At 38.5% G+C, this 14,575-nt stretch overlaps 1 protein-coding gene across 5 annotated transcripts in view; it reads right to left on the reverse strand.

Moving 5' to 3' along the window:
• The window catches only part of LOC119707388 (protein HIRA), a 32,693-nt gene that overhangs the window by 7,621 nt on the left and 10,497 nt on the right, over nt 1-14,575 (reverse strand). For 3 of the 5 annotated variants that reach the window (XM_038152311.1, XM_038152309.1, XM_038152313.1), the window contains exons 7-18: nt 13,631-13,791; nt 12,558-12,725; nt 11,919-12,032; nt 10,340-10,410; nt 8,316-8,421; nt 7,543-7,764; nt 6,838-6,923; nt 6,175-6,369; nt 4,641-4,811; nt 2,471-2,690; nt 1,625-1,729; nt 660-808 (exon numbers count right to left, since the gene is read on the reverse strand). In XM_038152311.1, the coding sequence (XP_038008239.1) occupies nt 660-808; nt 1,625-1,729; nt 2,471-2,690; nt 4,641-4,811; nt 6,175-6,369; nt 6,838-6,923; nt 7,543-7,764; nt 8,316-8,421; nt 10,340-10,410; nt 11,919-12,032; nt 12,558-12,725; nt 13,631-13,791 (1,768 nt within the window). The remainder of the gene's footprint in view (nt 1-659; nt 809-1,624; nt 1,730-2,470; nt 2,691-4,640; nt 4,812-6,174; nt 6,370-6,837; nt 6,924-7,542; nt 7,765-8,315; nt 8,422-10,339; nt 10,411-11,918; nt 12,033-12,557; nt 12,726-13,630; nt 13,792-14,575) is intronic. The other 2 variants (XM_038152312.1, XM_038152310.1) reach the window with 1 other exon arrangement.

The raw sequence follows: 14,575 nt of genomic DNA on the forward strand, positions 1-14,575 counted from the left end.
AGTAGCATAAAACCAGGCTGAATTCTTAAGCTATCATACAACTCGGGTAAATTCCCTAAAAAATAACTATTGCAGCTTTAAGAGAAGATTTTTGATACCAAGAGGAGAAGTCATAAACTAAACAGACCAAGGGACATAGGTGGAAATGTCAGTAAAGCTTTTTATACACAGGCTCTCCCTCAAGGCTGTATTTGTATTTAGAATTAAAATCTGCTGCTTCTTTTTCAGACCTAGACAGGGCTCAGAAATACATTTTCAGTTGAAATTCTTAAGTTGGAACTAGGCAAAATTGAGAGAAAGTAAGAGAAAAAATAGCAAAAGACTCAGGAAAATACTTTGACATGACCAAATACACCATTTCAGATTTTTCAGTCTTTAGCAGTTAGCACTTGAAAACCTGTCACTTACTATTTAGTCAACTTTAATGAAGAAATTTAATGGAGAAATGTAAAAATACAGGAAAACAGTTTTAACTGGCTAATGCAAATTGTGATGTTTTAGGACTGCATAGAGTTAATTCTTGAAGCAAAGCCAAAGAGCGGTTCACACTTTTACCCATAAATATTTATTATGAAAAATAACAGTAAACTGTACTTTTGTACACCTAAAAATATCCTCTGGTCTTCAGGACCTCCTTCCTCCAAAAGATACTCTCTTACCAGCTTCCTGCTGCAGCAAGGATTCGACTGGTGAGGACTGTCTCCCATTCCTTCCCCTCTCGATTACACTTTAACCTGCTCAGCTTTGAGCCCCCCACTGTGGTCATTTCATTCTCCACTTCAAGGTACATTGATGGATCTGAACTTATCTGAAATACAAAAAAATAAAATAATTTTTGGAAGAGGAAAAGAAAACTGCACAAAAAAGCAGCAACTACTATTAGAACCAAAACAACACTGTCTTTAAGAACATATTTAAGTATGGCATTCTCTGTTTAATGTGGGTTCAAAATATACCATGGCACTTCAAAAGAAGAAGACCTCTGAAAATCAGCCTTGCCTAAAACACAAGCAATTTCTTTGTATTTGAAGTACAAACAAAGGAAAGGCTGTGCTAGTCTGTCTCTGCTTCCTAATTATGGCCACCAGATCAAGTCTGTATGAGCCCAGTCTCCCCACAGTCTTGCAATTGTGACCAGACTACCACAACCTGAACACACCTAAAAACTGTTTCATAAATACCTAAACCATTACTATTTGCCAGCCTGTTCTGATGCAGAGCACCTTCAGAGAGCTCTCAGAAAAGCCCTGGTTTTATTCCTCAGTACTGTACTCCCAACACCACCGCAGTAACAGCACAGCAGCCACTCCCCCCAGAGACTCCTATCTCCAGCACACACTTTGGCTAACCAGGGGCAGGGACTGATGAACCAGAGGTACTCACTCCTCTTTGGAGTTTAGCTGGGTCAGAAGTGACCCATTTTTAGCTGATTTGCCATTTTCTTTACCCATACAGACATATTCTTAGAAGCTAAAGTGTTACCATCTTGTTTGCTTGAACAAATACATGCATTCAAACATTAACTCATCAAAGGATGTGAATAACCTCAGGATATTTAAAAGAAAGCAGATTTTTTTGTTGTTTGTTTTTAAAGTACTAAGTTTTTTCCTTATAGTCCACTTACTTGCAAAGTAAACGATTTCTGTGGGATTGGGGTTGGCAGTTTAAGTGCTAATGCTGGTGCAGAGATGCAAGCAGCATCCTTCTCAGAGGCCAGTGTAGCTGGGGACTGGAAAAAAATTGCAGAAATAGTTACATTTTTTTAATTAAAAAAGTGAAAACCAAATATATTCTACCAAATAGATTGATTTGAGAAAGAATTTTCTTAAAATTCCAAATAATGCCAATTGCAAATGTTAGTCTTGTTCCAATTAGTTGTATGAATACAAGTTTTTTAATATAGCTTCTAAGAATCAAAGAAAAACAAAAAACTTTTTTTTTTTTTTTGAAAACACCCCTTTTTTCAGCTACAACTAATTCATGAAAATTATGGTGTATTACATGGGAAATGTAAGCTCTAGATACTGAAAACACGGGTATCTATAAGCCCAAAAATGATGGGAACTCTAATGCAACTACTTTAGGATTCTGAGGAAATTTATAACCATTTAAATCACCATATCTGAGTCACTTTCTTGTTATTGGACCACTCTCCATCATACACCACCAAAAACTTTGGCATTTCATTTCATTATATACAGTCTTTGGCAGGCTAGCATTACTTAGGGACCTTTAGTAAGTAGCTGCATATCTATATAAAAGATAAGCACATTTGCCACACCATGTGCACCTGCTTTTTCTGAGCTTAAATTCTAAAACAAGTAAATTTAAATGCACAGTGGAGGGATGGCTAAAATTCTGAGGGACTGATACCACTTGTATTTCCCTGAGTCCATGGAACAACAAGTCAACAGGGGACTGACTTTATTAAATGAATTTTGAAAGCCACAATGAATTTGATATATTTCACCTGAACAGTTAAAGTTACTGGTACAAGCCTGGAGTCTTTCCGAGGCCTTCCTTTTTTCTTCTTTTCTACTGTTTCTCCCTCAAGTTCCAGTTTCCGTTTGGGTACACTGAGTGGTTTGACAGCTGGAATCTTCTCTTCACTGTCACTGCTGCTCTCCAGAATATCCTTGGGCTTATTGTCTTTAATTAAATTCTGATCCTTCAGTCTGTAAAAAAAGAGTCTGTAAAAAAAAAGCTGATTCCAAAAGTTGTCATATATCCTACACATTGTCTTCTTGCAGATAAGATGACACTTCTCAGCCCTCTTTGAGTGTATTTCAAAGCACCAAAGGCAGGAGGAGGAAGCTGCAGAGGTATGGCAAACCCTTTCCTAAAGTACAATGTGCAATATAAACGTAAACCAATCAGACATATACCCCCCTTTAAAAAAAATTAAGCAAACCAGCAGTTAGCCATGGGATAAAGCTGGAAATAGCAACTTTACTTTAGCATTCAGTTCCAATTACCATCAGATCTCTTTCCCTGAGCTGATACAAATAATTCAGCACTCCAAGATGTAAGAGTAGTTCATCTTTTCCCCTTCACTGGACATTAGACTTTCTGCTTATTCATGTAGAACTTTTGTCATTCTGTTGCCTACCCCCAGAAGTTGTTCTGTTCAGTTCTGACTACTGCAAAATGGGTACCTGCAAACCATACACATGACTTCACTGCTCCAGCTTCCATTCCAGGAAACATAACTGTGGAATAACAGAATGCCTGGAGTGGGAAGACACCTTAAAGACCATCTGATTCCAACAACATGGCATGGGCAGGGACACCTTCCAACAGGCCAGGTTCAAGCCCCATCCCACCTGGCCTTGAACACTTCCAGGGATGAGACATCAACATTTTCTCTGGGCAACCTGTTCCAATGTCTATCACCCTCACAGTAAGGGAGTTTTTACTAATATCTCATCCAAACCTGCCCTCTTCCAGTCTGAAGCCATTCTCCCTTGCCCTGTCACTACTGTGTCACTGTGAAAAGTCCCTGTCCAGTTCTTTTGCAGCCTCTTTATGCACTGCAATAAAGTCACCCTGCAGCCTTCTGCTCCCAGGTGGTGCAGGCCCAGCTCTCTCAGCCTGTCTTCACAGCAGAGGTGCTCCAGCCCCCTCATTACCTTTGTAGCCTCCTCTGGACGTGCTCCAACAGTCCAGGTCCCTATATAACTGAATATAACCAATACAAAGTACAATCCCTGTGAACTCTCTTGTTAACCATTATAACCTAAAATAGGTCATTTAATCATACTCTTCCCTTTCCCTCCAACAGCTGGTTATTAACTCACACTGTTTTGCCATTTATTCCTTAACTACTTGGCTTCAGAGAAATACCTTGCATAATCCAAACCTTTTTTCTCTGGCATCTGAATGATGCCAAACAATACACTTTCATCCATATTTCAATGACACATTAGAAGCATTTATGAGAGTAATTTAATACATCTTGCTTATGCATCACATGGTTAAGCTCTTTAACATAAAAATATTGATGTATAAAAACATGTTTTACTGATAACTGGGGAACTACATACTTTTTTTTCAAGACTGCTTTTTTTTATTATTTGTTTTAGTGAAACAGGAGTATTTATGCCATAATGCTGTGTCACAAAACAAAATGCTTTCTCTCTCTTTTTTTTTTTTAATCACATGGATCCCAAGCCAAAACCCTTTAAACTCAGAGAATCTTCTCTGCTGCCTTCAAGGCATAAAGCTGAAATATAACTGCAGATATGATGATGAGAGGTCATCTGCTGACATGTACGGTAATTTACCTTGAAGTAAATCTCTCTTGTACAGAGATGCAGGCTGGCTATTTCTGGCTGGTTTTGTCTTCTAAGCAGTCCAGCTGCACTCAGTGACACAGGCATGTGCACACACAGCCTCTTACAACAATAGGTTTAACTTGGACTGTCTTGGAGATTCTGTGTGATGCCAAAATGCCAGGGACAGATGCACAAAGGGTAACAGCAGGACAGAATTCACCTATTTGTAGCTGCCCCCTTCCTTCCAATAGTGGAAGAAACCCAAGACAGCTTCTAGAGTGTCAGCAGTGTGACATCTACACCAGACAGAATTAGTGTTTCAACTCTACATTGTTACCTTCCTCCCTCCCCAGGCTTATGTCTCACCTGTCCACAACAGTCTGATTTGTGTTTGTTACAACAGCAGTCCCTGAGGTGGCTTTGGATCGTTCTGTGAATCGAGAATCAAATGCTTTCATAGGCTCAATCTTGGATGGAGTTGTCAACACAGAGGAAGACGATGCAGAAGGAGCAGCTGAGGCAGAGGTAGCATTTACACTGTCAAGAAAAGAGACAGCAAAATAAGGACTGAAAAATTTAGTACTGGTAAGCTGCATTGCTCACAACAACTAGCACTCATGATAGCGGCTAGAAAACCTTTCACTCAAATATATAATCAATTATAATATTATTTTTCCACTCTTTCATGCATCAGTGTTTGCAAGCTTTGCCTACTCTCAAAAGCTGCCTATGGTACATCTCAGAGCTTCATGTGGCCACATATCTGGATTAAAAGACCCTAATTCATTTACTGTGTATTTTAAATTCACAAAGTAAATGATACTTTCAGCTGGTACTTACTGAGAAGAGATTGCTTTTTAAAATGATCACAGGGGTTCCTGCTTTTACCCCTTGTTAGGTTACCAAATATTTCCATTACAATATTATATTTCACTGTTTATCAATCAAACAACTGGGGATGAAACAATCCATGCCAGGTTTAGATTTTGTTGTTGAAAAATCCAACCTGATTATTAGGCCTTTCCAAGCATAACTCTAGGGCAAAGGAATGTGTTTTCCCCACACTAAAGCATTCCAGGGATCCATTATTTCAATAGCTGTTTACTTTAGAGATTTTTCAATTCATTCAGAGAATTAATTCAGAGAATGAATGGCTCTAAAAAAACTGATGCTTGTACTAAAAAGCTGCTAGAAGTACAATTTACAAAGAAAAGGATATTTAATAGTTTCATCTGTCAATCATTTCTCATAGTCCACCCGCTCATTTTTTAATCTGTGGCCAATTTCAACGAAATTTGATGGAGAAGTAAAGGTTTCAATGACACTATGCTGCTACAAATGCTATAAAAACACACTGAGAAGAAGTCAGGTCAGTGCTACCACTGAGGGAAAAGCAAGTAAAATTCAGTTGTTCTGTAATTAATTTGAAAGACACACTGGCCCATCAGCACATGTGCACTGACAAGCCAATGTCACTGTGCTCTGACGGGGCTGTTATACAGGAAAGAAGGATCACCATGTCTGAAGAGAGGACACAGGTCAGAATTTGATGAAAAGTAGGCTTCATTACTTACACTACTGGAACACCTCCTATTGTTTACTAATAGCAACCCACCAACCCATAAGCAAGTCATTTTGCTAAAGCATTAGCAATCAGCTGTGTACTTCATTGCACTGGAGCTCACTGCCAGAGCTATGCACATGGATTTATTCATTCCCATTTTATCAACATTTAAAGTAACCAAACACGAATAAAATCTCAATGTTTTCAGGAAGATTAGATTCTTAGGGTTTTGCAGTAAGGAAACTACTTGAATAATTTCTTCATTATAAAACTATAAATAAGAATTAAAAACTAAACAGACTCATGTGAGTGAAAAACAAAACAGCAAATACTGACCCATCTTTATTGGCTGCATCATCTGTTGGTTTTATACTGGCTGCTGTTGGCTCTACAGAAGGTTTTGAAGTATTAAGGGAATTTGCTGCGTTAGAATCTAGTGACATGAGCTGCTGGTTACTTTGAGAAGACATCATTGAGCCAGACAGAGTTCCAGATATTGGGATGCTATTGAAAAATGCTGTAGAAAAATCCCTAAACAAAAAGACAAACAACAAATACATTTCTCAAAACCACTTTAAAGGTAATTCAAAAATAGTAATTTTAGCTAAAATATTTATTCCATTCTTCCTTTTTCTACATGTGGATACTCATATACAACCTAAATAAATCCCCAATACCTTTTCAGAGTAATTTCTCATATCAAAGGATATTAAAGCTGGTACTAATATAGCTATGAATCAACAATACATTAGAGCATTGTTTAATACATCAGAGCATTGTTCACCTATGACAGTAAATAATGAGAATTAGCCTGACCTACTAGAAGTGAGATCTTATGGCCAAAGAACACTGGTTGAAACTGTATTTCCTAAGAATACACACTTATTTCCAGGAACTGCTTTATGATGCCCTGAGATGGAATGCCAAGCCTGGAACAGGGAGAAAACCAACCAAACCAAAACAGATAAGAAGGTAAAGAAGGATTACTTCCAAACATACCCAGTGTCCAGCTGAGCTATGCAGAGAGGTGTGATCCTTCTCCGACCATCTGCTGTTCGTGTTTCAACTTGTTTTTTTAAGAGATTCTGTTGGGAAATACATTTTATCATAATTTCTGATAAACGGGAAATGTGATTTTAATTTTTTTTCAAACTGACAAAACTAGATATATTAGAAGAGGTGCCTCAATTAAAAATCTGTTAGCAAAGACTTTTTCCTATAAACACAAACAATTTTCCAATTTTCAATCTATCCATCTGTAGAAAGGGCATTTGTGGAGAGTGTAATCTGCTCTCCACTTTAGAATCAAGTCTAAAACATTGTGCATATCAAATCTTTAATTAAAAGTTGTGTTCTACGTTTTGGACAGAATTAAGTAATGCTTTCAACCTCTGTAATTGAGAAACTGAAACACAGTTCTACAGCTTCTCTGTCATTAGTTACTCCTGGTTTCCTTTCTGCACACCAAGAATTTTGCACCCATCACAGAAATATCCACAAGCCTGCTTCTACAAAGCCTTACTTCTGGCTTAAAAGCATTTAACTTTTCTACAAGTCCCAGTAAATGACCCACTAAACTGATTAGCTGGGCCATACACAGACTGAAAGGTGCCATTCAACACAAATAAGGGCACAGAAACTGGTTCTTTGCTAACAGTTTGGTATTCAGTGACTCAGTATTTAACAGTGCCCAAGAGGACCTACCTTTCTGATGTCCTCCAGACTCTCCCCATTAACCATGCTTGCCACTTTGGGAGCTGTGGCATTCCCAGAGCCTTCCCGAACTGAGGCATTCTTCTGATCCCCCTGCTGCTGCTGTCTCTGCTGGTACTTGAGCATCTCTGGATTCTCAATAATGGTGGTGGACAACTGAGCTTCAGTCATGATAGCCAGGCTTTTGCCATAGGTGGACTGGTGAATGTTGCTCTGGGGGCATTAAAGATGTGAGTGACCATGACATCACTGATTGTAATACAAGGGAATCACACAAATCTAATGGAATCCATGAAATGCCCCCTATATAATTTATACACCAGATTTTTTTCTTTGTGTTTTCAACTAGCACTAAATCAATATGTAAAATAAATGAAATTTAAACCTCTAGTTGCTAATAGCAATGAGAAGAAAAACAGCCAAGAGCAATCCGTTTAAAAAGACTTGCATATATGCAAGTGAAAGAGTAATTTTATAGTACTTTGAAGCACTCACTTCTTGTTTCCTTGGCCAAATAATTACTTCAGATGTATAATGATGTGTAAGCAAGTGGATGTTTTCCAAATGCTTTCTTTCCAGAACAGAAATACCACACATTCACTTCTTGACTACTCTTTTTTAATGATTTGTAAAGCAGACAGGAGCAGCACATTTTCTATAATATGGAAATCAGTTACTACATACTTCTATAAACAGGCCAGTATTTTAATCGAATCAATACATCCCTGAAATATGATCAAAGATTCTCTGAGTGCTTACTGTACCTTCTCCTCCTCACTGAGTGGATCCCCAAGTTCATCCTGGGAAAAGTCCAAAAATGCCACTGATCCATCCATGGAACACACAAGGATACCAAGTCCATTAAGGGTCCTGAGGGAAATAAAGGTCCAACTTTGTTTTTAATCTCTTTCATTCAAGCAAAAATGATGGACTGTTCAATAAAATCTGATGGATTGTTCAATAAAAATCTCAGCTTAAGATTTATTATCACAGCAATAACTCATGGAACCAAAGAAGTGGGACAGTGAGGAGACAGGATGACAGGCAGCAGAGTCCCTGTGCCAACGCTCCTTTGCAAACCACACAAGGATGGTGGCACTGGGACAATAACCTGCCCATGGCATGAGCAGCACCATGAAAACTTTCCTGAAGGGGTAAACCTGAGTAGTGTTCACAATGAACAGTGGAGAAAATTATAAATGCATTTCCTTCAATAGATGAGCAAAATTTTCGTGCTAATGGAAGTAGGTGAAGAAATGTGCCCTCAGCTGACAAGCAGGCCAAAAAATCTGGGTACTAGGCAAGAACACAGGTTTGATTTTGTTACTGTTCAATTATTTGGGTTTTTAAGCAAACTGCAAATGTGTTTATTCGTGGGGATACACAGTAACCCTCTTCTGGAGGTCAGGTTTTCTTAGCAAAATGAGAGAGGAGAAACTATCTATCTATCTTAATAGAATTATAATCTTGCATATGTAACCTATTATTGCATATTGAAAAAATCCTTGAATTTTGACTTCCACCCCAGACACTTTTAAGTACAGAGCTCACAGAGACAGTGACATGGTGGCTTACAGATCAAGTGTTACACAGGAGGGAAGACGAAAGGAAAGCTGGCCCAACTTGGTCCTAACCAAGTTATTAAAAATTTATTACAAGTACCACAGCTACAGGCATTTGGAAACCCCTATTTTTGTGGCAGCTGGCACCCTGATAGCATCACATCCAGAGAAATCAGCCTCAGCACCATGAAACAAGGTACACCAACAGTACTCCAAACTAGAAAATACTACACTCATGTGGAAAGTTTTCTGTTTGCTTTGCAGGGAAAATTGCTGAGCTCCTATTGACCTCTGGATCCAAGCAATTGTTCTGTGAAAACATAATCACTCGCAGATATTATATTGATGGTTCCAAGTCTAAAATTCTAAACCAGAAATTATATAGATATAACAATATAATAGTACCAGGTTTCTCAGAATTTACTCAGTCTGTTTTCAGAATGGAGCACATTTCTGGGAACACTCCATATTATTGACGTTTTATCCATCTGTTTCAATTTGTAAACAGGATATAAAATACGAAGCTGCCTGATGATCCTTTGTCTCTCAAATACCCCACAAAACCATTTCCTCACAAACTACAAAATGTTAACCAGCTATTACTCCCAATGACTTCATGACATGAAAAATGTGCAAATTGCAGATGGAGAAATAAAAAACACTACAGGAAAACTAAACTATTCAAAGCTATTGTACCATAACAATAGCAGCACTTCTCATGAAATATTCCACTTTCTGGCTTTCTAGCCTTAATCTCTTAATGAAAGAAAAATGTTTTGGTTTTGAAAGCTTTTTTTTTGTGGTTCACTGAGCTTCAAGGCAAAATCCACATGGCACATAGAAACCAGGAAGCTTTAAAATTCCTAGTATAAACCCACCAAGAGATTGTTGTAACTATTAAGGGAGACTTTCAGAAGTGAGGAAGTGATAAAATTAGACAACCTATGTCAGAGAATCGTAACAAGTAGAAACTTGTTCCACAGCTATTTTACAGTGTCTTGCTCTAAATACATTACTATTTGTTCAGTTAATAATCTCAAGTGTCCATGTGCTATTTGCTCATATTACTACCAAAGATGCTGCAGCAGAAACAAAACCTTCAGGAACCAACTACTTGTGTTCCAACACCCACAGTCTGTACTGTTTTAAGGCATTTCCAGTTATAAGTACACCTAAGTTGATAACAATGCTTTGGCTTCCATAACAAACAGCAGAAATAAACTTACCAGGAGATGTCCATGATTGACTTGTCAAACAGCTCATGTATGACAACTAAAGGTCGCTTCAGACACGTGAGCTTAAGAAAACAATAAGCAACATTCAGAAATGTAGAAGTTCTACACTACCACAGATAGCACCACATTGACACTCTCCCAGAGCCTCACAATATGCACCAAAGAAGGTCTGGCCAGGAGACAGCTGCATGCCTGGTGGTGCATCTGAAGCACCAAGTCACCCGTTCCACTGCTGGGGCAGAAAACCTCAGGAGAAGAACAGCTGACACTCAATTCTCCTTTTTGAAACACAGACTGAATTTCTTCATCAATTTTGCCTTTACACCACAGTCCTAAAACACCCTCTGCTACTCCAAAAGCAATTCCACAGATGCAAAAGACAGCTTCTATTCTAAGCTGTACTGAGATAAGGATGCTGCAAACTGCCAGCACAAGACAGAAAAGAGATTAGGTTTCCATGTCCTCACTCAGACTACTTGTCTGAGAAAGTGAAACCTATCAAGAGCAAAGGGAATTTGACTCACAATAACTCTTAAAGAGGATTCCTCTGCACTTTAGAATCAGCTTAGTAATAAAGAACTGAACACGAAAACTCCAATAACCTGCTCTAAATTAGACATTCCAAGCTCTTTAATGTCAAACTAATGGACTTAATATCTCTAAGTGTATAGTACAACTGAAATGAAGCAGAGGTTGATAAGGTCAAGGAAGTTTTATGCTCACAGGTTCATAGATGCAGCATCACTGTCATCTTCAGTAGTTATTTATGCTTCCATAGGTCTGTGCTCTATATATGTTTATTAAGCTCCACAGGGCAAAGATAACCTATAACTTTGCATCTCTGTACTACCTTCTGTAATTTCAACAGACACTCCAAATGAAATCTTCATAATATAAATAGAAAGTAAAATATATCAAGTGATACTTTGATATGGGTATGCACTGGTAGCCATTACCAGAAACAGATTTAGTTATGCATCCAGAGATTGATGGATAAATATCCCACTGGAAGCTATAAATAGTAGATTGCAGTTAGCAATTGGTGGGTTCTGGCACAAGTTCTCATCACAAAGCTTTACAAATCAGTTAAATTGATTCCCTGTATTTTCCAGTTGCATTTAAAAATGTGAAAATTCTTCTCTTAGCCAGAATAAAAATTTTAATATAGATTTTAAAGTAAAACCCAAACTAGATATCAAAAACTTGAAAGAATACTTAAAAAGCTCGTTCACTTTCACATCCCTTTCCTTTACAATGACAGAAGACAAGTAAAAGGATGGAAATAAGGCTGCATTTATTAACTGTGGTAAAATGTTTTATCCCCTAACAGCTGCTCTCCCTTACCAGGGCACACTCTGCCACTGGCTTCTAACTGCTCTTGCCTTTAGAGAAATGAACTAATACCAATCCACTTCCTTACCACCCAGCTAAGCCTGTAACAACAGAGAGAAAAAAACCCCTAAACATGAAACTAAATATAAGACCTAATGCTGTGCATGTGACCTTTGTGCTAAACCCCCAAGTTATCCAATGACCACGTTAGTTCAAAGGCAGTAAAGAAACCACTTACCCAGACAGAAAGAGATCGATCTTTGCTACCGACAGCACAACAGCAGTAGGGACAACTTGACTTGGTGGAGCTCCCGTTCTTTTGTTTCTTTTTGAAGATTTTTGGATTGAATTTCTGAACAAATGAGATGCTCAAATTTTATCACAGTAATTACATTTCAGCAGAAGATCTGCTTTCTAAGCAAATTTTCCACTTAAGAGTGAAAAAACAACATTTCATAGAAATAAAGTCCTGAACCAGACTCTATAAGAGCACTGACAAAACCTGCAGAGGCTTTCTTAAGGGGTTTTCTGAATGCCTTCACAGAAAAGGCAAACAATATTAATTTTACTAGGGATCAGAAACCCACTAGAAATCTAAATCATGTTAATCAAGTCACTGAACAGCCAACAAAGCTGATGTTTGACATTCCTAACATGCTGCTGTATTCTCCTTTGTCTCATTCACCTACATCCAGTTCTTTTATTGTAACAGCCACTTGATTGCTTCCAACATGTAAAGCTGACATTTTTTAATCACTCCCATGCATTTGCTTTACTAATCTTGACACCCATCTTCACTTCTTGTCCCATTTATACATAAAATTATCAAAAAGCAACAAGTTTTAACTTCAGGGATAAATTTCTATCACTCACTCACCACTACTGTAACTGCCTTCCGGTGCCCTACAAAATCCATGTTGGTTTTCCATCCATCCCTCTCAATGATCTGAGCAGTGGGTCCAGAATTATTCATGGCATGAGCAGAAACAAGATAGTGACCATCAGGCGACCAGCTGAGGCGCAACACATGAGTTGTCCCTCCACACTGACAAAAAAAACATTCCAGAGCTTTAAAAGTGTTTGGCAAACAAAGGGGTTGTAATACAAACTATTTAAATTTCAGATTTAGGGAATATGATTACAAAGTAAGTATCCTGAGAGTATAAAAGAATGACCTCACACACAATTCTCAGCATTTGGCTATGTTTACACAGGTGATGTAGTGTAACTTAAGAAACCCTATCAAAACGGGAGGGAAGGAATTCAGAGAACTTTTCTAAAGGAAAGACAAATGTTACATCTTTTTGGATACTGTTTCATCAGTATTTATCACAGTCCCAGTTAGTAACAGGGCTGCAACACAGCAACCACTAATGATGAGACTTCAGCTTGCCACACCAGCTCCCACGTGAGCTGAAGCAGACAAGGTCTATTGCAAAGAGCAACTGCACTAATCACAATATCCTCAGATCACTGCAGAACATCCACTCACCAGCACCAGCTTCTGTTCCCAGGAACTTGGTCTCTTCATCAAAGTCATCACCTAACAGTCCTATGATGCCAGACCAAAGACCCCTCCTAAGTACTTACCTCATTTCTGATAGTGGCCAATAGGACATGAAAGGGAAGAATGTCAGACTACTGTGATCAGTGGGCAAACACTTCTCCAGAATAATCACTAGAAGTGATTTCCAGAAGTTTACTTAATTGTTTACATAACCCATGTAAACTTTTGACATCCACAATAACAAACAGCAATAAGAGTCTCTAGTCAATTATATTCTTATGAGAAAGTAATTATTTTTTCCCTCTTTTGTAGCTGCTATCTGAGAGCTTTATTTGATTCAGCACTCTTCAATTAATTCATGTTTGTGCAGACTCCAAGTTATTCTTCTAGTTTTCATTCATTCTAAGGGAATCCACTTTGAACAGTCCCACATTCTGAAGTACCTCATCAAAGGGTTTTGTGATGCTGGTTTCCAGCTGCCAGTCCATGGTCCGCCACACCTTCAAGCTTCGATCATCAGCCTGAGAGGCAATGTATTTTCCAACAGGATCCCAGGTCAGCCCTTTCACCAAGCCAGAATGCCCCTTCAAAGTGGCAAGAATTTCTGTGCACACAAAAATTGAGAATAGAGAGTAGTTAACTGCTATCTCTTTGATAAAATATACATCTTTTTGGAAGAGATATATACAGACAAAATATACATCTTTTTGGAACAGCATATTAAGTATAACCTCCTTTAGCGTAGAAACAACATATCAACCAAGAAAGAAATCTGTACTTAAGAAAAAACTGATATAAAAGAAGTGGTAAGGAGAGTTCTGGCCAGAATAAGAAGTGCAAAACTCTTTAGAAGGCAGGTCAGAGCAGCAGAGTCCCAGTACCTCAGAGTAGCACTTTGAAGCTGTGGAAAGCAGCACTTGAACTGGAATTTCAGTTAAACATTCACCCTTTACTCCACACCCAAAGATTATCACAACTAATCCAGCTTTGTGCAGCAAGTGTGAACCGAGACAAAGTTGTGACTCAACAGACACACCAGGCTGGCAGACCTGGTAACCTACTTTCAGTCACACTCTAGCTTATCAGCCTGTGGGAGGAGAGGCTGAGAGGGTGCACAATTAGCTTCAAAGTCTAAAGACTCTGGTATCAGTATTGAAAGCCAGCTTAAAATAAATGGCATGTAAATAAACACATGCAATCATGACTTTCATGTAAAATCAGCAGCACAACCTGAATGCAGCTGTTGACTGCAGCAAGGTGGAATCCCCTGCTCATTGCCATCCAAACCTGGAAGGACTGACCTGCCAGACTGCAGGTGTGTCACCCCAGAAGACAGACAACCCAATCCCTCCTAGAGATCTAAAGAGTCAGTGAAATACACCCAAGGA

This window comes from Motacilla alba, chromosome 15 (assembly GCF_015832195.1).
Source record: "Motacilla alba alba isolate MOTALB_02 chromosome 15, Motacilla_alba_V1.0_pri, whole genome shotgun sequence".
Lineage (NCBI taxonomy): Eukaryota > Metazoa > Chordata > Aves > Passeriformes > Motacillidae > Motacilla > Motacilla alba.